The following is a 22,131-nucleotide window of genomic DNA, read 5'->3' as shown; positions in this document are numbered from 1 at the left end:
AGCATGACCTCCAGGACTCTAATCTATCTATCTATCTATCTATCTATCTATCTATCTATCTATATATGCCGAGTGACCAAACAACCGGAATGAGTGGTCACTATGACATGCACTGCAGCTGGCCAACCAGCCTGATTGGGGATGGGGCCAGCTGGCCAACCTCTCTAAATCCCTCCCCCCCCCCCCAGCTGGCTAGACCCCACCAGTGCACAAATTCGTGCACCGGGCCTCTGGTTTGACATAAATGCTAGAGGATGAAGATGAGGGCTATGCTATTAAACAAGACAACTAGAATTAGTGTTTCACTTAATTTATTGTAAATATTTGTACCACTGAGATAAAATATCAATTTGTTCAACTCTTGATCCATCCCAAATGTGTTTAAGCCATAATGATGAGTCCTGAGAACACACACACACACACACAAACATGGAACCCAGAGTTTTTGTATTCAGGGTGTTAAGTCTAATAGCAAGGACAGACAGTAAACAACTAAACACTGAGAAGCACATGATTCCATGTAGAACAAAATGCCTTGTGCATGTTTATGTATAGAACTAGTGCCCCAGTGTGTGGATTCATGCACGTTGAAAGGAAATTAATTAGAAGGTGGCCATTGGGGCAGGATTGGGCAAGAAAGGCCAGACATGCCCTGGAGCCAACCTCCCACGGTCTCTCCCCAGCTGGCCGCCCCTGATTTGAGGGGTGGATGTTGTAGTAGATTGCAGATAAGTATGAAATTTAACATCCCATATACTCACTATTTTCATTTTTTTCTAACTCAAAATCCTTCCACTCTTTATTTCTTCCATACATCCCCCCACTTCTCCAGACCACTTGTCCTCAGTTACTTCTGTGAAATAAAAATAATAATCACCAAACAATAATATTAATAATGATAACTCATATTTACTAAATTTTAATATGAGCTATGCATTAGGTTATAAGAATTATGTCAGATAATCTCTAAAAGCCTTATCAAAAACATTACTATTATAATTGCCACTTTATAGGTGGGAATTCTAATACTAAGAGATTTTAGTAATTTCCCTACTGTTGCATCACCTGAAAATGATAAAACAATATTTAAAACTAGGAAGTCTGATGGAAAGAAGCCACAGCCTAAGTTACATAATAAACTACCCTCCTGATTAAATAGTAATTATACAATAGCAAGCACTCAATAGGTCAAAATACTTAGTATTTTGTCTAAATACTTCCTTAGTGCATTCATACTTTGTGCTAGTCTACAGTCAAATATTTCTTTTCAGTATCAGAATTTATTTACCATCTTTGCAGGTTCCCCCCCCCCCCCAGCATTCCTGCTGATATGAAGGCTCAAAATTCTCTTAGAGAACAAGATTTTTTAATTCTTAAGAAGATATAGCATCTCTCCAGTATGCTCTGCTAAGTTCAAACCTCTGGATTGGTGTCCTTTATCTTCTGTGCACTTATGTGCTCATCACATTTTGAGAGGAAGTTCCTGAACAACAACAATGAGAAAGGTTAAGAACCACAGCTTGGGTGATTATGGCTAAAGCTCGGCTGCTCTATTTATGACAATCTGGGATTTAGTGCCTTCCTCCCTAGTTTGTATTTAATGCCAGGTACCACTTAGATTCTCTTTCTGTCACAGCTCTGTGGGATGCTGGCATCATTTTATAAGTCCTAAAAATAATTCTGTGATATTAGAAACTCTTTAAAGTTTGAAAACAATGTTTAAGATATCCTAGAGTCAAATGCCCATTAGCCGATTAAAGATGCTGAGAAGTATTGCAGCAGAGAAAACTGTTTAACTGTAAATTGCCCAAGGAAAAACTTTTTCCTGTGTAAACCTATTAACTCCCCACAGCATTAGTGTTTGGGGAAAAGAATTTCCTAGTAGACAGAAGTTTGTAATCCATGAAATTCCAAATGTGCCTCCTCCCCCACCCAGCCAGGAGCAATGCCTTTCAGAGTTACACGGTTCATGCCAAGTTTCAGAGGATCAGTTATAATTTTCTCAATTTCATTATTCTTTCTCTTAGCTTGAGAAGTCTATAAGAACACTGCCTTGCTTACCTTCCAAATACCTTCAAAATGTCTAAAATGCATCAGTTAGTAAATACTTTGTGAATAAATGAATAAATCAGAACCTATTGTTTGTTTCATTAGTGGAGAATATAGTAACCAACCATTCCCATTTACCCAGGACTGAGAGATTTCCTGGTACTTTTGGTGCTAATCCAGAAAGTCTCAGGCAAATTGGGGCAATGTATTCATGCTAGGTGGTAGTGATTCTTTTTTGTTGATTTTTTTTTAATTTTAGACATTTTTTTTATTGTTGTTAATCCTACTGGAGGATATTTTTCCATTGATTTTTTTAGAGGAAGTGGAAGGGAGGGGGGAAAACAGAGAGAGATACATTGATATGAGAGAGACACACCTATTGGTTGCCTTCCACAGGGCTGAGGATGGAGCTTGCAACAGAGGTGCATGCCCTTGACCAGAATTGAACCCTGGACCCTTCAGTTTGTAGGCCGACACTCTATCCACTGAGCCAAACTGGCTAGGACATTTTTAGTTATCTTATATGTGCACTATCTCTGTGTTGGGAACTGAGTTAAACACTTGTGATGAATTATTTTGTTTTAATCCTCATAACAATGCCAGGAAATAGGTACTTTTTTGTCTCCATTTCTATGATGAGGAAATTAAGACAGGTTTCATGCTTTGCCCAAGAAGACACAGCCTTAACCCCCATCTGGCTCTAGAGCCTACGCCCTTAACCACTTGTTTTGTGTCTTCCAAAATGAATTCTGCAGGGACAGCAAAGAGAATAGGGTCATGAAATTCGTCTTTGAAAATAAACTCTCAGTAATTCATGTGGAAAATAATGTGGGCAAGCATAATCCACTCCCTGCTGAGTGAGAGAGAGCCAGGGAGAGAAAGAAACTTGGAAAGCCATAATCTTAACATTAATCCAAGAGGTGAGTGACTTTGAATATGAGCTTTTAATATGTTATGAACAGACCAAGCAAGCTGGGAACTACTTTCAGCTGAGTTATGAAATGCAATCACATGGATAGGTGGCCTACATTTTAGTTTCATACTTGGTGAAGAGTTTTGTGGGTTTTTTTAAAAAATCTAAGTGAAAATGCCACTCCACCAACCATGTTTGGGAAAGGCAGCTGAGTCCTAGAGATGCTGGGTAGAAGAACTATCTGATATTGTCAAGTGGGAGATAGAAAACCTGGGTTTAGCTTCTGCACTGCCATTCTCTAGCAAAATGACTTGGAAAGAGCTATGTAAGGTTTTTGTGCCTCAGTTTCCTCACCAGGAGGTGGAGGAGAGCAATCAAGATACAGTTGAAGGCATAGGAGAGCCAGAAAATAGAATAAAGTCCTAGTTCTACCACTTAGCACCTGTGTATCTGAGCCTGTTTCACCATCTGTAAAATAGAAAACTTAACTCATCCCTCACAGTTTTATCATGAATTTTAAAGAAATAATGTACAATATGATATAGCAAACATATCTTAGCATGATAAAGGTACTCAATAATATTATAATTTCCATTTGTTGAATGTTTAATTGTTCATCCACTCAGTGAGAATCATTGAGCACCTACTATGTTCCAGGAAGTGAGAGTTACCTTGGGTGAGGTGGCTCCCTTCAGTGGAAGGCAATTCCTGGAGGAAGTTCAGCTATGAGGTCCAGGCAGCTCATGGAATCCACTGTGTGAAACATTATTATTGACATATGGAATTGAAATTAAAGAAGGAAAGTGTTAAGATTAGCTAACAGGGAACCTAAAGAAAAGCGATTGCTACAATTAACTTGATAGGCAATATATTGGCTCTCCAGCTGTGAACAGGCCAACATGCCATTCAGATATAAAATGATTATTATTTGAGGAGAGAATAAGTAATGTGTTTATACAAACAAAGGGCGACTATCAAAAATATCCAGGGAGAAGCAAGCACGAAATGGGTTGTGGCCAGCAACCAGGGCAGCTGTGGGGTATGCGGTATGGTCTGCAGTGGTGGAATACGGCACACGATCTGCTGGGCCACTTCCTGGATGAAAGACCCTCAGAGGCCACTTCCCCTCCCCAAGCCTCAACTTCCTTGTCTGTAACTAGCAACAGTGGAATAAACATAGCCCTAAGATCTCTCTCATTTCTATGTACCAATAATCCCAGGTCTTTATCAGCATTGTTAGCAAGAAAAAAATGATTATAAAATGAATGACTTGGTAATGACTTCCCTTTCTGCTGGTAAGATAAATTTTGTGACAATGCTTTCCCTGCACTATTAATTCTCATATTTGTTAGTTGAAATCCTTACAGATGCCTCTTGTGTTATTGAGAGTTTTTCAATCCAATTGTTTTAGCATTTTACATGTCATTCTATTTTTCAATTTTTTGGAGGACGGGGACTTATCACTTGTTCACTACACAGTTCTTGAAGGAAAAACTCTCCTGTAGTAGATAAATCAGTTATATTTTATTACAGAGACCAACTCAGGCTAATGTAAAGGGAAAAAAAGCAAATAGGAGTTAATTGAAAGGATATCAAGAGGTTCACAGAATCAAAGGGAAACTAAGCAAAAGGTAAGAACCAAGGGCATTACAGAGAGTGAAAGAGCAGAAATCAACAGCAAAGAAACTAACAGGATGGCTCAACCAGAATCCAATCTCTGAGACAAATGAGTTCCAAGTCCTCATGTTGTCATTGCTTTAGATTCAAATCTGGGGAAGTGAGAACTTGTTATTGGCATAATTTATGACTCATGCCTGCCTCTCTATGTCCCTCTACCCATTTCTCTAGAGAGTGCGGGAAATAAAAAGCTCTCCTTGCCTGAGTTTCCATAGACTTAGGTGGGCATGTGGAGTTATTCTTCACCTACACAATGATTAGGAGATCATTCTTCAAAGAAGTCAATGTTTTGAAGAAGGAAAAATGGATTCTGGATACAATGTCTGCTACAACTGCTGCCCAAATAACTTTTTAGGAAGATATGTGCTCACACATAAAATGCTGAACAATTTGGCTAAAGCAACAGATACTTTACCTTAACATAGGCATGTAAGCAAAATTGTTCCAAATGTTCTTCTACAGCAGATGGGATTCCACTCTTAGCTCTGGCATCTGCATGATGCCCAGATTTTTCCTGTGGAGTTTGAATCTGAAGTTTAAATTTGAAAAATCTTAATCCTCTACCAGTTGGGTACCAATTTATAGCATTTCAAACTTATTTTCCATTATTTCTTTTCATGAATATTATAGTCCAGATGAACAGAACACTGTTTGCCTAGTATATCTGCATAGCTCCCTTCCTATTTCACTAAACCTATCTTTCTTTTAAAAATATATATTTTATTGATTTTTTTTACAGAGGAAGAGAGAGGGATAGAGAGTTAGAAACATTGATGAGAGAGAAACATCAATCAGCTGCCTCCTGCACACCTCCTACTGGGGATGTGCCCACAACCAATGTACATGCCTTTGCCCGGAATCGAACCTGGGACCTCTTAGTCCAAAGGCTGACTCTCTATCCACTGAGCCAAACCAGTTTTGACTAAGCCTATCTTTTTTGTCCAGACAATGTTATCTTCTTTATTTCCTCAATCTGGTATCTATTCCTTTCTCTATTCTATCTTAGCATTTTACATATATCTCAGGTTGGTTTTTATCATTTTCTGCATGAAATTAAAGTTATTTATATGTAGATGCTACTCTATATTATAAATTTCTTAAATATAGAAGCTCTGTTGAACATACCTTTTTTAAACATTTCAATTGTGATAAATATTGTACATATGTATATACATAAAACATCTAGCTTGAGTTTATTAATAATTACAAAGCAAACACCAATATATAGTTTATCCACCATCCCAGTCAAAAGCAAAGCAGAGACCTCTGTACATGCCTATTCCCATACATTCTATTTATCAATTGTGGTTTTCTTTATTTTTACACAACTATAGAAAGATGGCTGAAAGACTTGGGAAACCCATCCCACAAAGGTGTGTTTAATTTCATCAGCAGTCATGGAAATGCAAGTTAAGACAATATTAACACTAATGTCTCTCCAGATTGGTGTAATTTAAAAGCCTAGAAATAGCAACTGTTGGCAGTGGGAACTCACACACTGTTGATGGGAGTATAAATTGGTACAAGCATTTTGTAAAATAGTGTCACATTATATAGTAAAGTTGAAAGTATATATAACCTATGATTTAGCTATTCCATTACTGGGTTCTTTCTACATTCTCTCTTCAAAGCCTGGATCAACTTGGACTAGAAGCTAAGTCTCCTTTCTTGAAATTCTGGGCTCTTTCTACAATTCTCTCTTCAAAGCCTGGATCAACTTCCACCAGGGAGCTTTCCCTGCCCAAAAGATTCTTTCTCATCTCTTTAGAGTTCTAATTATTATTTCTATTTTACTCCCTTGACACTGGCCACATATGCCTTGAATTGTTATCTATCTTGATGTATGTGTCCTGTTTCATTGCACTGCTTGCATGCCGCTCCTGAAGCAAGAACAGTGTCATGCAGCACCTGGTTCCTTCACAATGTGAGCACCCTATCTCTCCTGCAGCTTGTGCCCACTAACCACTGTATGAAACTTGGGTATCTCTGTGGGCTGCAGCATTCAAAGAGCCAACACTAACTATCAAGGCTAAAACAAATGTGCTCTGGTCCATTTGTGTTCCATTGAGTATGGGGAAAATTGCTGCTCAGTTACTGAACACTGAGTCATAAATCTCCAAGTACATTACATCAGTCACCCTATATTCAGGAGGATTTACTTTGTTGAAGAAAGAATTACATCTTATAGTCTTATATTTGTATTCTCCAGAGTGCCTTTCCACACAGTAGGAACTTATCATGAAAGAGTATCTGTGAATGATTCATACATCAAATAAGTCCTCTTTGAAATTTACTATAATATAAGGCTACTTTTCTCAGATAATTGGGCAAAGAAGGCAAGACTGGCTCCTCTTGTTAACAGCAGACAGTCAAGTTAACAGCTCAAAGCTTTGGTTTCCTCAACTGCAAAATTAAAGCACAAAAATCTGTCTCATGGTGAACAAATAAGGATAAAAAATGTCTTTTGACACATCAAGAAATTTCTGGAATTTACAAGATGAGTAAGAATCAAGTAAGATTTGGTTGTCTGTGAGTTTAAGCAAGTTAAATTGTGGGAATAGGGGTTTTCTATTATAAAATGAGAGGGTTGGTTTAGATTATTTTTAGAAACTCTTTGAGGGTTAAAGAGTTGTGATTCTGCAATACTAGCCTCAATTGTCAAGAACTCCTAATATTTTATTTTTTCTTTTCCTATACATAAAGCTAAACAAATCATCTAATGCACAAAGGGGGCCTCCTATTTGGATTAATGTGTTTTCACATTCTATTCTCAAACATTTCAGAAAGGGGGTTCTTCTATGCTTTTCCTGCATTATCTTGATCTACAGGCCTTACTCACATTGCCTCTCATTCATCAGACCATTCCTGCAGGGAAAGGGTGGTGTCATTAATAGCCAAACGGGCATTTGGCTTCCATTTGACAGATTTCCCATGTGGAAGTGAAAAAGCTCCTTACAGGAATGTGTATTCTGGCAACAAGACATCTTTTGCGCAGCTTCTGCAAATGGATTCTCATGTAGTGAAAGCTTGAAATTTGTCTGCTGTGGACTGGGAGTTTGGAGGAAAGAAAGTTAAACCATGGATGAAAATAAAGGCTTGGATTTGGACAGGGTGGAGAGAGTGAGAGTCCTCAAAAATGGTAAATACAGGGACAGATACATGAGAGCTATTCCAGTAATCTCAGTATATCAAATACACATTATGACAAGACTTCTTCATATACTTTATTAAATGTATCTTCACAGTTTGTCCTGTATGTTGTGTTAAAAGAGATGAAATGACTCTTGGAGGTCACACAACTGATATGAAGAATAAGGGTTTTCATCCAGTTTTTATATCAGAGCTAGTACTCTTTTATACCTATTTGCAGTTAACTGTTACACTGTGGATGACTTCAACAGAAAATTGAAATATATAGACATTAAGCCTTTCACTTTTAGAAGATCCACAAACATTTTTACCTTAACTGAAAATGGTAGAAAGAAAGAAACATGCCCAGAAACACACTTAACTATGTAATGCCATAATTACAATATACAAACTATAGACTTAAATTTTTTATGGAGACCTAATGGCCTAGTGCTGAGGAAAGTTCTTGTTTGGGCTGAAGACAGAAAGAATTTGAGGAGGAAGGAAGAGGAGGGGGAGAAAGGAATAGAGGAAGTAGAAAAAGAGGAACAGGAAGAAGAGGAAAAGGAGGCAATTCCATCAACCAAATAGGAAAAGAAACTAAGCTAAGACTAGAATGTGCTCAGTGCTTGAATAGCAAATCTCCAAATTTGGGTACCTTAGCTTTATATCTTCTGTAAGTCACTGAGAAGGACTTATACATGTAGTGGATCCTGACCTTTCAAGGCTGTTCTATGTTGTGTTGCTGGGTAGGCTCCATTGTTAAAGGGGAAGCAAGAAAATGGATGAAGCAGATCTAGGTTGTCATGGCCTGGGATCCAGGAGAAACTCCTGATCTTTTAGGAGATGGTGGCCTTATGCTGGAAAATCTTCTCCTACAAACTAGCCTCATGTTCCAAAATTCTTTCTTTGCTCCTTTCTCCACAAGACTCATGATCAACCCTTCTTAGACTGACACTGCCCTGTGCATAATAGAATTTGATCATCTCAAAGCTAATTTTCTTGATTTAGCACATCAAGATTTCTGGTTTTCAGATTTAAAATATCCATTTGTGTGTGTGTGTGTTATCTTGAAATCATGAAAAATTGGGTGACTTAGACTAATTGTAGCTATAAACGTCATCAAGCAGTTGATATGTGAGAAGTTAAATTAATCTGCACACATATTCACTCACACCCTCTAGCACATGAAATAAGACCTGCTGGTAGACTTGCATTGTGCGTCATAATGCCTTTCCTATCTTAAGAATACAATTTCCACAGGCTTTCTTATTCTCAGAGCATCTAATTACAGAACATCAGAAAGCAACAGGGATCCAGAGGTGAACTGATTATTGAAGAAAAAGAAAAACAGAGGAAAAGAGGGCACAGAGAGTTATTATGTGTGTTTTCAATAGATTCACCAAACTTAAGGGTGCTGAGAAAGGCAAGCATTTAATTCAGAAGACAAATATCCTCTTTTATAACTCTTGTGGGAAATTGCTTCTTTTTTCCCAGACCTTCTCTGCAAGTTTTAGTAATGATGTTAGAAAAAGACCAAAAGCATAGAACAGAATGCAGCTCTTTAAAGAAAGATATGTTTATTCGGGTTAAAGTTTAAACAATTTATCTGCCGAAACTGTCACATACGCAAGGTAACTTATTGTTTTCTACCAAGGCTGTCCCAATACTTCAATGGAAGGAGATGAAGAATATGACACGCAACTGGTGAGCTAGAGTGACCTATGAGTGGGCACAGAAGGTGGGGGCTGGGAAGGATTTAATACTGGGTCACCTGACTCTTGGTCCAGTGCTCTCTAAGACATTACAACCTTCTCTAAGGAATTATTTAAAATGCTGAATCATTTTTTCAGCATTTACTTTGCAACCCATAGACCAAAGAAATAGAAAGCAACACACTGTTCATTCCAGTTGAAAAATATTATACAGGGACAATGTGATCCTGACACCAAATTTTAATAGTGAGTGGAAATTTCTTCCCATTAAAAATAGAAAGGGGAAATTCAGTGCATTCAGCTTGTTTTCATCTTTTGCTTTAAACCATGTCAAGAAACAAATGCAAGAAGGATATAAATGTCCCATGCTGCCATTCACCAAAAATAAAATTATCTTCTTGAGTGAGACATTTCAAAGGGCTGCTTTTACAACATCTGTTAATAGCAGAAGTAGCCATTGTTTCTGATAAAGAAAAAACAAATCTGTCAAACCTCAAAAGTCATGAAGGCATTTAGGTCCGATATTTGAGGTATCTGCCTATTTCCTTCTCACACCTGAAGATTGGGAGTGAAGTATGTTGAGTATTTTCCAGAGAGCATTTTTCACTTCTTTGTTTCGAAGGCTGTAGATCAAGGGGTTCAGCATGGGAATCACCAGAGAATAGAATACAGATGCTATTTTGTCCATGCCCATGGACTGGCTGGAGCTGGGCTGTAAGTACATAAAGATGATTGAGCCATAGAATATGGACACTGCCGTGAGATGGGACGCACACGTAGAGAAGGCTTTCTTCCTTCCTTCAGCAGAATGTATCCTCTGAATGGTAATATATATGAAGAGGTAAGAGAAGAGGATGACCAGGAAGGTGAAAAAGACATTAAAGCCAACAACACAGAAGACAACCAATTTGCTGATATGTGTGTTGGAGCACGAAAGAGCTAGGAGTGGGGGAATGTCACAGAAAAAGTGATTAATTTCATTAGAACCACAGAAGGAGAGCCTGAAGGTATTTGCCGTTTGAATGGAAGCATTAAGGAGGCCACAGGCATAGGAGCTGATTGTCAGGAGGGCACACACACCTGTGGTCATGGTGCTGGTATAATGAAGAGGCCTGCAGATAGCTGCATGGCGGTCATAGGCCATGGAGGCCAGGAGATAAGCCTCAACAGTGGCAAAACCCACAAACAAAAATAACTGAGCAGCACAGCCATTGTAGGAGATGACTTTGTTCCCTGACTGCAATGCAGCCACCATCTTCGGAGCTACAGCTGATGAGTAAACCAGGTCTACACAGGACAGGTTGCTGAGGAAGAAGTACATTGGAGTGTGAAGGCGGGAGTCCGAGTGGATTATCACCATGATCCCCCAATTCCCAATGAGAGTGATGAGATAGATGAACAAAAATACGAGAAGAAGGGGAACCTGAAGTTCGGGGTCATCTGTTAATCCCAAGAGGATGAACGTTGTCACTTCTGTGCTGTTCTCTATTGAGGTCATCTTGAGTTTACTCTGGCAATTAAAGAAGAGAAGCCAATAATACTCAGATGTACAAAAGGATTTTGGGGGTGTTATTGTCAGGAAGGGGGAGAAATCCCCCCTCTGCCCTTTCTACAACTGGACTAATAATAAAATAATAACATTGATGCAAGACTAGATTATTAGGAGAAAAAAATAATTTAATATGTGTGCACACAGGAGAATCAGAATAGGCCAGACCCTTTCATTATATAATGCTGTTAGATTAATGCTTTTATACCCATTTTATAGATGAGAAAGTTAAGGCTTTGAGAGCTTAATGTTGACCAAAATAATCTAATCATTAGAGGTCAGACTCAAAGTTCACATCTTTATATTTTGAAATCCAAAGCCCATACACTCAGAGTTTGAGTTTTTCTACCTGTTTACATCATATAAAACAAATTATAATGTGTCTGGTCGTATAATTTTTAAATTTTTTAATTTTTATATATACATACATATATATACGCATACATATACATATACATATACATATACATATACATATACATATACATAAGCCTAAGTGACCAGTTGACTGTTCAACCGGACAACCAGTAGCTATGATGTGCATTGACCACCAGAGAGCAGATGCTCAAAACAAGAACTACCCTTGGTAGTCAATGTGCTCTCACAGTGGAAGTGCCATTCAGCAAGCTTACTGAGCAGTGGCAGGCACAGACGGGCCGGGATGAGCAGGAGTGGCATCTGGCTCCTCCCCAGTTGCCTGCTGCTTCTCACAGGCCAGGCTGAGGAACCCCACTGGTGCACAAATCCATGCACCAGGCCTCTAGTTTTAAAATAAAAAAGAGAGAATAGTATAAAGTAAAAAGTACAAATCCTCCATTCCTTGTCTTCTTATTTCACTCCCAAGAATATAGCTTCTATGGAGATTTCCTGACATTTTCTATGCACATATAATTACCTGATATTAATCATACTAATCACTTATTATATACCAGGCATTGTTCCAAGGGCTTTACTTTCTTGGAATAATGCCTGGAATATTCATTTGGTTAATTAATTTAATTCTCACACCAACTTTTTGGGTTGATTTCTTATTTTACACAAGGAGTAACTGTACAGATGAACATACTCCACTACCTCATTTCCAACTTGTCACCTTCACAAACAATGCCCCAAAGGATAAAACATGCAAACAGAGCATTTTGCTTTCTTACTAGGTTATATCCAGCTATCATTCTAATGTTACACTTGGTCTCCTTTTTCTGGCTACTCTCTGCTCCTAAAGTGTAGTAGCTTTTAGATGGGGACTGGAGAGCTATTATTATAAAATGATGATAATAACAATAATAATAAGAAGAAGAAGAATTAGAACTACTGTCCAAAGTCAGATGACTGGTAAGTGTTGGAAGTAGAATTCAAACCTTGGTCTGTTTGATATTATTAAATCTAGAGCTCTGAACTACAACATTTAATGTCTTTATGAGTTTACCTTTTAACAACAACTTAACTGAAAGTCATATTTGTATATTTACATGGAGATAGATATATCGCCACATCCTATCAGAAGTCTTTGTTATTGATCCTAGTTACTTACCATTATCCTTCCTTCTCTGCTCTCTCAAAGTACACACATCTTGGTTGATTATCACACAATTTGTTGGACAACCACCCAGCTCCTTAATGGGTCCTAAGCCCTTTGGAACACAGACTGTCTTCATCTCCTCTGCCCTCCAAGCCTACCATGGTCCCTTGCACACATAAACAAATATTTAAAAGAATATCAATAGCCGAAACCGGTTTGGCTCAGTGGATAGAACATTGGCTTGTGGACTGAAAGGTCCCAGGTTTGATTCCGGTCAAGGGCATGTACCTTGGTTGCGGGCACATCCCCAATAGGGGGGGTGCAAGAGGCAACTGATCGATGATTCTCTCTCATCGGTGTTTCTAACTCTCTATCTCTCTCTCTTCTTCTCCTCTATAAAAAATCAATAAAATATATATTTAAAAATAAATAAATAAATAAATAAATAAATAAATAAATAAATAAAAGAACATCAATAGCAAAGGGTTTAAAAAAAATTTTCATGCTAACTCTACAACAAACAGCTGATTGTTCTCTTGTCTAGTTGGATCCAAGTTTCCTGCCAAAATATTGGCTTCGACTTGTGGTATGAAAAATATTCAGAAGTAAAATGAGATTGGGGATGGGCTGACCTAGAGAAAGGCTGGTGTCCTGGTGTCCTAATTCTAGGGTACTGTCTCTCTCATTGTTTTTCCTCAGCCTGAGGTGTTTATAGGCCTTCCTGTCCCTGGTCACAGAGTCGATGGCAGCAGGCCCAGTCAAGGGGAGGGTGTGGAGTAGCCCAGCCTTTCCTGCCAGGACAACAATTACACACACAGTATGTGGCTGGCATCCTAAGAACTGGCTCAACCAGCTTATGAACCACTACTGGTCAGGAACCAGGATGCCATTTCACTGCTTGTTCCCAATGTTTCACCTAAAAGCCATGCTCCAGAGAATACCCTCAGATATGTCTTCTCACCCTTCTTTCTCTTTCCTTAGAATAAATTCCTAGAATTCTATACTTTTCATCCGCTTTTTGTTTATTGGTAGAGTTCCATCCAACAATGTGCCAATTGACTTTCTTTTTTCTTTTTTTTAATATATTTTATTGATATTTTACAGAGAGGAAGGGAGAGAGATAGAGAGCTAGAAACATCGATGAGAGAGAAACATCGACCAGCTGCCTCTTGCACAACCCCTACGGGGGATGTGCCCGCAACCAAGGTACATGCCCTTGACCGGAATCTAACCTGGGACCCTTCAGTCCACAGACCGACACTCTACCACTGAGCCAAACCGGTTTCCGCAATGCCAATTGACTTTCTAACCAACAGAACTTCTTGTTACATTTATTCATTCCTTTTGATTATTTTTCTTTTGACATTTGGCATATGCATTACTCCCTAACTTAACAGACACAGTGTCCTATAATCTGTTACAAGTAGTTTCCTGATCTTACCTATTAGAAAACTGAGGTATGTGATGTCTTTCAAGGTCACACAATTACTTAACAGAAATATCTATACAATGCTTCAGAGCAGAACTTTTCATCCTTGGCTCTATTAGCATTACAGCTGGACAGTTCTTTGGTTGGAGGTGGGGTTGGGTCTGGGGGAGGCTGGCCTATGCATTGCAAGGTGTTTAGCTGTATCCCTGCACTCTACCCACTAGATGCCAGTAACACCTCCCTTCCCCAGTTGTGACAACCAACACTGTCTACAGACACTATCAACTGTTTCCTGGGTGGGGTTAGGGGAAGGCAACAATATCATCCCTAGTTGAGAATTCTAGAGTCTTTAAAACTCTGTTTTTCCTTTTTCATGTACCAGTAATCACAACTATTTCCTGAGCCACATATTTTATATATTTTGCAGCATACATATATATTTTATGTCTACGTGAGATAAAGTGGCTAGTTTAAGGTCTAGAGTACCGGCCAAATATTGCCGCATTGGTGGGGGGAGCCAAGAAGAGAAAACTCCTTGCTAAGTACTATGGTTTTTTGACTAAAGAGATATTCACCCTCTTACCTTGTAAACCAACCACTTTCCCAATACAAGCTAGAATAAGCAACCTGGGAAAACTCCAAGAATGAAAGGCATGGATTTTGAATTCTATTCCAAAATACCTTCTCAAATGCTTAATCAATAAATTTCATTTTATTACTGGCCACCCAGTTACATTCAGCTATAGGTCTGATGTCTAACGGTTATCACACACTGCCTATATTGAACTGCCCCAGATTGCCATCTTTATACAGCAGCAATTAATACTCAAGACATGGTCTGTGTTCTCTTGATGGGCAACTCTTCCCATTATGCATTGCAGTCACTGTTAATAATTGTGTCTGGATCCAGAGCAGGAGAGAGAAATCTGGATTCATGCAATAAGAGGAAAGACCCCCAACCCAAATCTCATTTGCTTCTGATGCTGGTGAATTTCCTCCCACCCAAGTCCTGCCAAGGCCAATCTCTACTGTATAGGCCTAAAATAAATATCACAAGGAGCCTCAAATAAGCAAAGACATTTTAAAAATATTTGAAGATAATACAGGTTGGCCTGTTTTATTGCATAGCAAATGAGAAACTGTGTTAAGGAATTATAGAAGTCTAAGCCACCAAGCTAGACAGTCTGAAAATAAAACTTTTATCAAAATTTGTTTCTAAAGGGATTTGAAGAATTACCCCCTAGTCATCACATTCCATTTGGGGAGTTCCAAAGATTTTAGTAGAAAACTATCAGACTAAATTCCACGAAGAGACAAATTTGTCACTGTTTTGTGAATCAGTATTCATGGCCTAGACTAGTGCCAGGCATATAGTAGATTTTTAAATATTTGTTAAATGAATGAATGGACTAGAAGCTGAACTGTTGAGTTAGAATAATGGTTGAAAGCTTAATAGCTGTGGGGCTATAAGCAAGTCAAGTTCTCTCCATTAATAGAGAATTAACAAGATAAAATATGAAAAAATAAAGCCACTGTGTGGCCTATGGTGGGTACTCAACACAGACTAATTTATTTATCTTATTATTAAACTATTGCTTGATCATATGGACTTGGTTCCTGGGTTTTATTAATGCCAGTTGGTAGCAACATTCTATCTAGCAATGACTATGTCCCTCTGACCTGAAATTACCTATGGGAGGCTCACTCTATTTCAATTTTTTATAAGATTGTGGCAGAGGAGAGCAGGGAAAATAGAACTGAATCATTTTTTTTTTTTACCGACTTCTGAGCCCTTTCTCCTAGACAAACCCATTATTTCTACCCACAATGTGAAGAATGCGGCTTTAAAAAAAGGTCAGGGAAAACATACCTGGCTCCTTGGGAATTGTGAGATCTAGATCTCAATTTAGAGCTGCCTTCAACTACTGGACTTTTTGAAGTCTGAAAAGGAAAAGAAAAGCTATTTGGTCTCTGAGGACCTCAGATTTCAAAGAGGAAAAGTCTACCTGAGGCTGTGTGGTAAAGGGGTAAAGACATTTCAGCTTCCTTTGCAGATGGTTTCAGAGTGAATGGTACCAAACTATGGGATAAGGCTGGGGTCCGCCAGAAGCTGGCTTCTATGTAGATCTGGGAGGGAAGGTCCCTAAGGTCTCAACCCCAAGGGAACCTAAGGTTCAGTGACAGTCAAATAAGCAATCAAGTGAGGGGTGCTTTCCTGAGGGAGTGAAACATTATTATGAGATGGAAGCAAAGGCTCAGGGGTAGTCCGTTCTTCAGGCTAAATGATGAATGATCAAGTTCCATCACAAATGCCTTCAAAGGACCTGGAAGGTCCAATCATTCCCCATTCAACCCACAGAAGAGTATTACTGTGAATATTGGGATCTGGCTCTTTCTCTAAAATCAAACGAGAATTTTTAAATGTCAAATAGAGATGATAAACATCAGAATCTCTATTTTGCCTAAACCCAGCTCTGACCAAAGAACCCCAAGTTCTAAGGAGCTCTGTGGATCAAAACACTTTCAGAAAAAAATATTTCCCAATCAACATGGTTTTAAATGAACTTTAGTTTACAGAAAGCAAAAGGTTTTATTTCAGCCCCTACTGGATTATCACATTCTGGATGCCTTCTGTATTTCAGGCCATTGTTAAGTACTATATGCGTGTTAGTTCCCTTAATGTTCACACAACCCTATGAGAAATGTATTGTCCTTCCAATTTTACAGATGTGCAGTATATAACCAGTGCCCAGATCTTGGTTTCTAAAAACATTTTTCAATAGAAAGAATCAGGGCTTCTTGGAGAAATGACTGATTCTAGAACTAAAGCAGGAAATACACCATATAGACTTGGAGCATCTTGTAGTTCCAGAAAGAGATGCTCAAGTCTGACTCGAAGTCTATATACTTTTACACTGTGCCTATCGCTCCTATCAATACATCTCCAATCAATATAGGCGAGCAGAATCTAGAAAAAAATCATAATTCCCATGGGGACTCGCAAATGTGTCTTCCAGTAAAGTCAGCTACAAAAGTGAAGCTTGTTTACCTTTTTTTCTTTCATAATACTGTAGCAGAAACTTTTTAAAAAAAGATATTTTATTGATTTTTTACAGAGAGGAAGAGAGAGGGATAGAGAGTTAGAAATATCGATGAGAGAGAATCATTGATCAGCTGCCTCTTGCACACCCCCCACTGGGGATGTGCCACAACCAAGGTATATGCCCTGACCAGAATCAAATATAGGACCTTTCAGTCCGCAGGCTGACACTCTATCCACTTAGCCAAACCGGTTTCGGCTGTAGCAGAAACTTTGGACAGGAACACACAGTGTTCCCCTGGACTAGAACCTGAATTCTTTGTCTGCCAGAATCGAAGAATGAATCCACAGACAGAAGGTACTATAGCAAAGGTGGAGACCATTAAAGAACAAGTACAGACTCCCACGTGGGGAGGAGGAAAGGGTCCCAACGAGTTCCTTTTCCCTATGGCTTATAAAGGTTGCAGATTCTGGTGCTTTGATAGCCCCTCTGATTGATCACTGTTCCCTTAGACTGGTTACTATAGTAACTCCTGAGCTCAAAGGTCAAATCTCACTTGGGACAAGTAAAGTTCTCCACCTTCTCCTTCCTTATTATTTTCCTATTCCCTTTGAGTTTTCTTCATCTGGATGAAGGGTTTCCTTCTTTTTATTTTGTAAATGAAGATCTTTTGCTATTCCCAGCTCCCTCATTCTATGGAAATATACCTGTTGCAACTTTCCAGCTTTGCCTATTCTATGGAAATGTACCTTCTGCTGCTCTATAGCCCTGTGCTTCTTCCATGGTCCCCTTAGTTTCCAAAATTTCTAAAATTTCCTAAACCTGTCCTATTTGGCCCCTAAAATTCCTGTTTCAATACTATTTTTATGGGAGAAGTTTTCATTAAAATATTAAAAAAAAAAAAAAAAAGAAAGAAAAGAAAAGAAAAGAAAAAATGAGAAAGGGCCAATTAAATAGCAAGCAAGTGATAGGCCAAGTATATTTTTGTACCACTCTTAGAATTTTGTAGCATAATATTCTGATCCCAAAGGCTAGATTTCCTCCTCATTATTATATCGGATCAATACAACAACCAAGGAAAAACAAACAAGAGGAAGAGGGGGAGAAAGAAGGAAGAAGAAAAAAAGGAAAGTGGAGAAGAAAAGCAAGGAGGAGAAGGAGAAAGAAGTGAGAGGCAGAAGGGGAGAGAGAGGAAAGAAGAGGAAATTTCACCTGTAGCTTGAAAACCCCAGCAACTGAGACAATCTAACCCAAACAACTGGCTTTATGAAATAAATGAGTGCTCTACTTTATTAGGGTTAAACATTCTTTAAAAAGTTAAATAGCCTATGAAGCCTATTATAGTGGCAATGTGCAATGGTACTGAATTTTGGTGAGTGAGAGACCTAGAATCTGCTACTTACTGAATGGGTAACTTTTATCTTTAATCTCTTTGAGACTCATCAATTCCTCATGGCACTGAATTTATCTTTCTTTTCCCTCCCAAACGCTCTTCATTTCTGGGTCAATAATTCTGCTTTGACTTCTCTGGTTCCTTCACTGTTGGCCTTCTTAAAAAAATCAAATAGTGTATGTTGAGGTTTTGGAACCATAAAGAAAGGAGAAGAAACAGGCCAACTCTGACTTGAGTTAGTTCAAGGCCAAATGGCAGTTTATGTCCATCCATCTTCAAGTTAATGCTGCCACCTATTGGCCATTTCTAGTCTTTCATGTGATGAGCTATTTCCCATGGTGCTGGCTGGGTAAAAGGAAAGGCTGTCTTCCTCTGAGGCATTAGCAAGTAAGTTCATAGAGGAAAAATGCTTTGGACTTAGAAGAGGAATTAAAAAAGCTACTAGTTTGTCTAAAAATGTTAAGTCCATAGTCACATCGGATGTCAGTTGTCAGAGGCTAAAGCAAACAGCAGCATAACCAATGGATGCAAGACACCGGGGTTGGGGTGGAGGAGGAGGGCATGTGGCAGGGATGTAAAGGAAACTGAGGGAAGGTCAATGGTGGAAAAAAGGAGACATATGTACTACTACTTGTAATACTTTAAACAATAAGATAAAATAAAATAAATTTAAAAAGGAATCATTGATATTTAACAAGGCTGAAAATCAGCATAATATTGCCCTGCTGTAGGCTCAATGGCTCAAGGCAATTTCCTAACCTGATAATCCTTATACTGTTTACCAAATGTTACCTTTGATCTGCCTATATGCATTGCTAAAGGGAAAATGTGTATTCAAGTATAATAAGAAGCGGACCAGGAGAGAAATCAGTGAGTCTCTTCAAGAAAGAGGCTCCACCTGGCCCCCAATGCCTTCTAAATTCATATTTCTTGCATAGCATTTGCAATTGTGCATTGGCCCCTCCTTCAGATCCTGAAACCTAATTACTAGTTGTTAAGGTGCTCAAGGCATCATAGCCAGAGGTGATAAGTACAGTCTCTAAAGCCAGATGCATGGATTCAGATCCCAGTTCTCTCTTTTAATGCCTGGAAGGCTCAGCCAACTCATTTAGCTTCTCCAATCTTCTTTTTCTCATTATAGGGTTGTTGAGAGAATTAAGTTAATAAATGTAAAGTACTTATGAAACTGAGCACTATAGAAGTATGTCTTGTTTTGTAAATATCTAATTTGATCAAGGAAAAGACTGAGATTTTTAGAGGTGATCTGCCTAAAGCCACTTGAAACCTGTGGCTTATTTCTTGACTTATTTCTGTTCATCGATTTCCCCAGAATTTCCTGAGTTTCCATTGACTCTTCAGCCCCATGCAGGTATCTGCATCTTCTGTGGATGACATCTTCGTCTCCTTTACTAAGATTGGGGCCATCTAATGTTAATTTTTTCCTTAACCTCTCCATTTAAATAAATCTCATCCTCTTCTGCCTTCCTATCTCAGGATCTCTCCTCTTTTTCTCTTGACCCTTCCATCTATACTGTTGATTCTCTCTCTACTTACTTTTGAGAGCTCTTTCAATAGCAATTAGTGCCTGTTCTTTATATTCTTTTTTTCTTGCTCCTACGAAACTTACACACAAATATGCTTGTTACCAGAACTGTGAGAAAATATATTCAGTCTCCAGAACTGTGAGGAAATAAATTTCTATTGTGTAAGCCTCCAAGTTCGGTGTTTCGTTAAGACAGCCCTAGCAAACAATACAAGTAACAATGATGATGGAAATTTTCCTGGGAATTTCCCTTGAACTATGGTTAGGCCATTGATAGGCAGTGAAAATCACCGCACTGGAAGCTCCCTGAACTTTTTTTCACGTGGCTCTGCTCTGTTAAACAAACGTAGCTGTTCTCTATCTGTGGGAAACAGCTAACTGGATGGGTTTCCTGTGCCGCGGAAATCATTCACTCTGGAGCATTTCTTTGTCAATAATGTTGCCGCAAAGGAAGATTATGAGCTCAACTCAAGCTCTTCTCCTAATCTTCCAGTATTTTCAGTTCCATCAGCTTTCATCCTGAGCCTTTGAAAAGATTTCTGAAATCATCCCAAAACAACGGAGGGCTGGCTACAGTTTCACAGTCTCTCTGGAAATGCTAGAAGTTGACTTCTTCACTTAGCTCTTGGACTATTTTGCTAATGCCTTTCAGCCTTTCATGTATGGTTCTTGGCAGTTTACAAAGCCCCTTCTCATTTATTATCTTGGTTAATCCTCACTACAAACCCACATGGGAAGTATTATTGCCCATGTTTAGCATACTATGAAACTGAAGTTTGGAGAAGATAAATAGCTTAACTGGGGTTTACACAGTCTGTATGTGGTAGAATCAACATTTGAGTTTTGGTTTGTCTTGTGCCAAGGCTACTGCTCTTGTTACTATGCCCCAAAACAACATAAACTATAGCCGTGAATCATTGTCCTGCCCTAGTGCCCTCATTTGTCCCTTAAAAATTCACCCTGTGGGCCATGTTTCTGAAATGTGTCTTACATTGTTGTTATAGAGCCTTATTTTAAAAAGGAGGAGGGAGGTCTTGGGCAAAGACTAAGCAAACCTTGGTCTGGTTCTAGTGTTATCACTAAAATTGAATGATCTGTTCATGTAATATATCATTTTTTTCATAACTAAAATGAAAATAATAATCCTTGCCCACTCCCTTCCTTAATCCTCTCCCCCATTACAGCACTAGATTAATGCATTAAACTTTATAGAGCTAGGAAAATTGTAAAACTTTGCAAATAATCGATTACCACACATTCAAAGTATTGTGATTTTTAGTGACTTGAATAGCTTTCCAATGAATTTTTTCTTATATGCTTACCCCTTCCTAACTGTCCCCAACAGATGCTGCAAAATCCCCCCTCATATCTGTTGAAACTTACTGCTAGGTACAAGCTGATGCTTTCAGGCTCCTGTGATTTATTCTAAGGGCTTTCTTTGACCAGAGAAGTATGTCCAGCTTGTACACAAGCCAGGCCAAAGAAGGCAGATGTGGGGTGGGGGAGATTGATGGACATTCCATGTGTCCTACACTAAATCCCAGAGGTTCTCAATAATATGAACTCCAACTTCATATAGCAGTAACCTGGCCTTTAATACATACTGCATTGGCCTAATTCCCTTTGCTATCTTATTTCCCCACTCTCCTACCTGTGTATCTAGAGTTGCTATAATACAGTGTTTTTCAACCTTTTTTGGGCAAAGGCACACTTGTTTCATGAAAAAAATCATGAGGCACACCACCATTAGAAAATGTTAAAAAATTTAACTCTGTGCCTATATTGACTATATATAAAGTAATTCTCTTGAATAGGAATCAAATAAACACAAAGAAAGTATTTTATAATTACTTTATTATGAAATATTAAGTAAACAAAATAGTGAAAAATTATAAAATTCTTGTCTTGTCTGCACCTACGGCACACCAGGCAACATCTTGCGGCACACTAGTGTGCCGCGGAACAGCGGTTGAAAAATGCTGCTATAATAAATAGACTATTGCATCTAATCCTCACTCAGGGTCTGCTTCAAGGAAAACCCAAATTAAGAGACACCATAGGGTAATAGTTTCCCCAGGCAGTTTGTATAAAGCAAGTAAATTAATGAAAAGACACACCACCACCACAGCATTCTTATTTACATTAAGATTCATTAACAGTAGCAAAATTACAGT

At 38.6% G+C, this 22,131-nt stretch overlaps 1 protein-coding gene across 1 annotated transcript; it reads right to left on the bottom strand.

Annotated features, from left to right (window-relative positions):
- Positions 1 to 10,021: 10,021 nt before the first annotated feature.
- LOC311628022 (olfactory receptor 5B21-like) lies at positions 10,022 to 10,981 on the bottom strand (the record flags this gene model as incomplete). The annotated part of the gene is made up of 1 exon (XM_084894896.1): positions 10,022 to 10,981. One exon carries the CDS (start codon positions 10,979 to 10,981, stop codon positions 10,022 to 10,024), a length of 960 nt encoding a protein of 319 aa, XP_084751022.1.
- Positions 10,982 to 22,131: the final 11,150 nt, after the last annotated feature.

This window comes from Pipistrellus hanaki, assembly GCF_964339955.1.
Source record: "Pipistrellus hanaki genome assembly, chromosome: 9".
NCBI classification, from domain to species: Eukaryota; Metazoa; Chordata; class Mammalia; order Chiroptera; family Vespertilionidae; genus Pipistrellus; species Pipistrellus hanaki.
The sequence above is the reverse complement of the archived record's forward strand: the minus strand, read 5'-3'. Positions and strand labels throughout refer to the sequence as shown.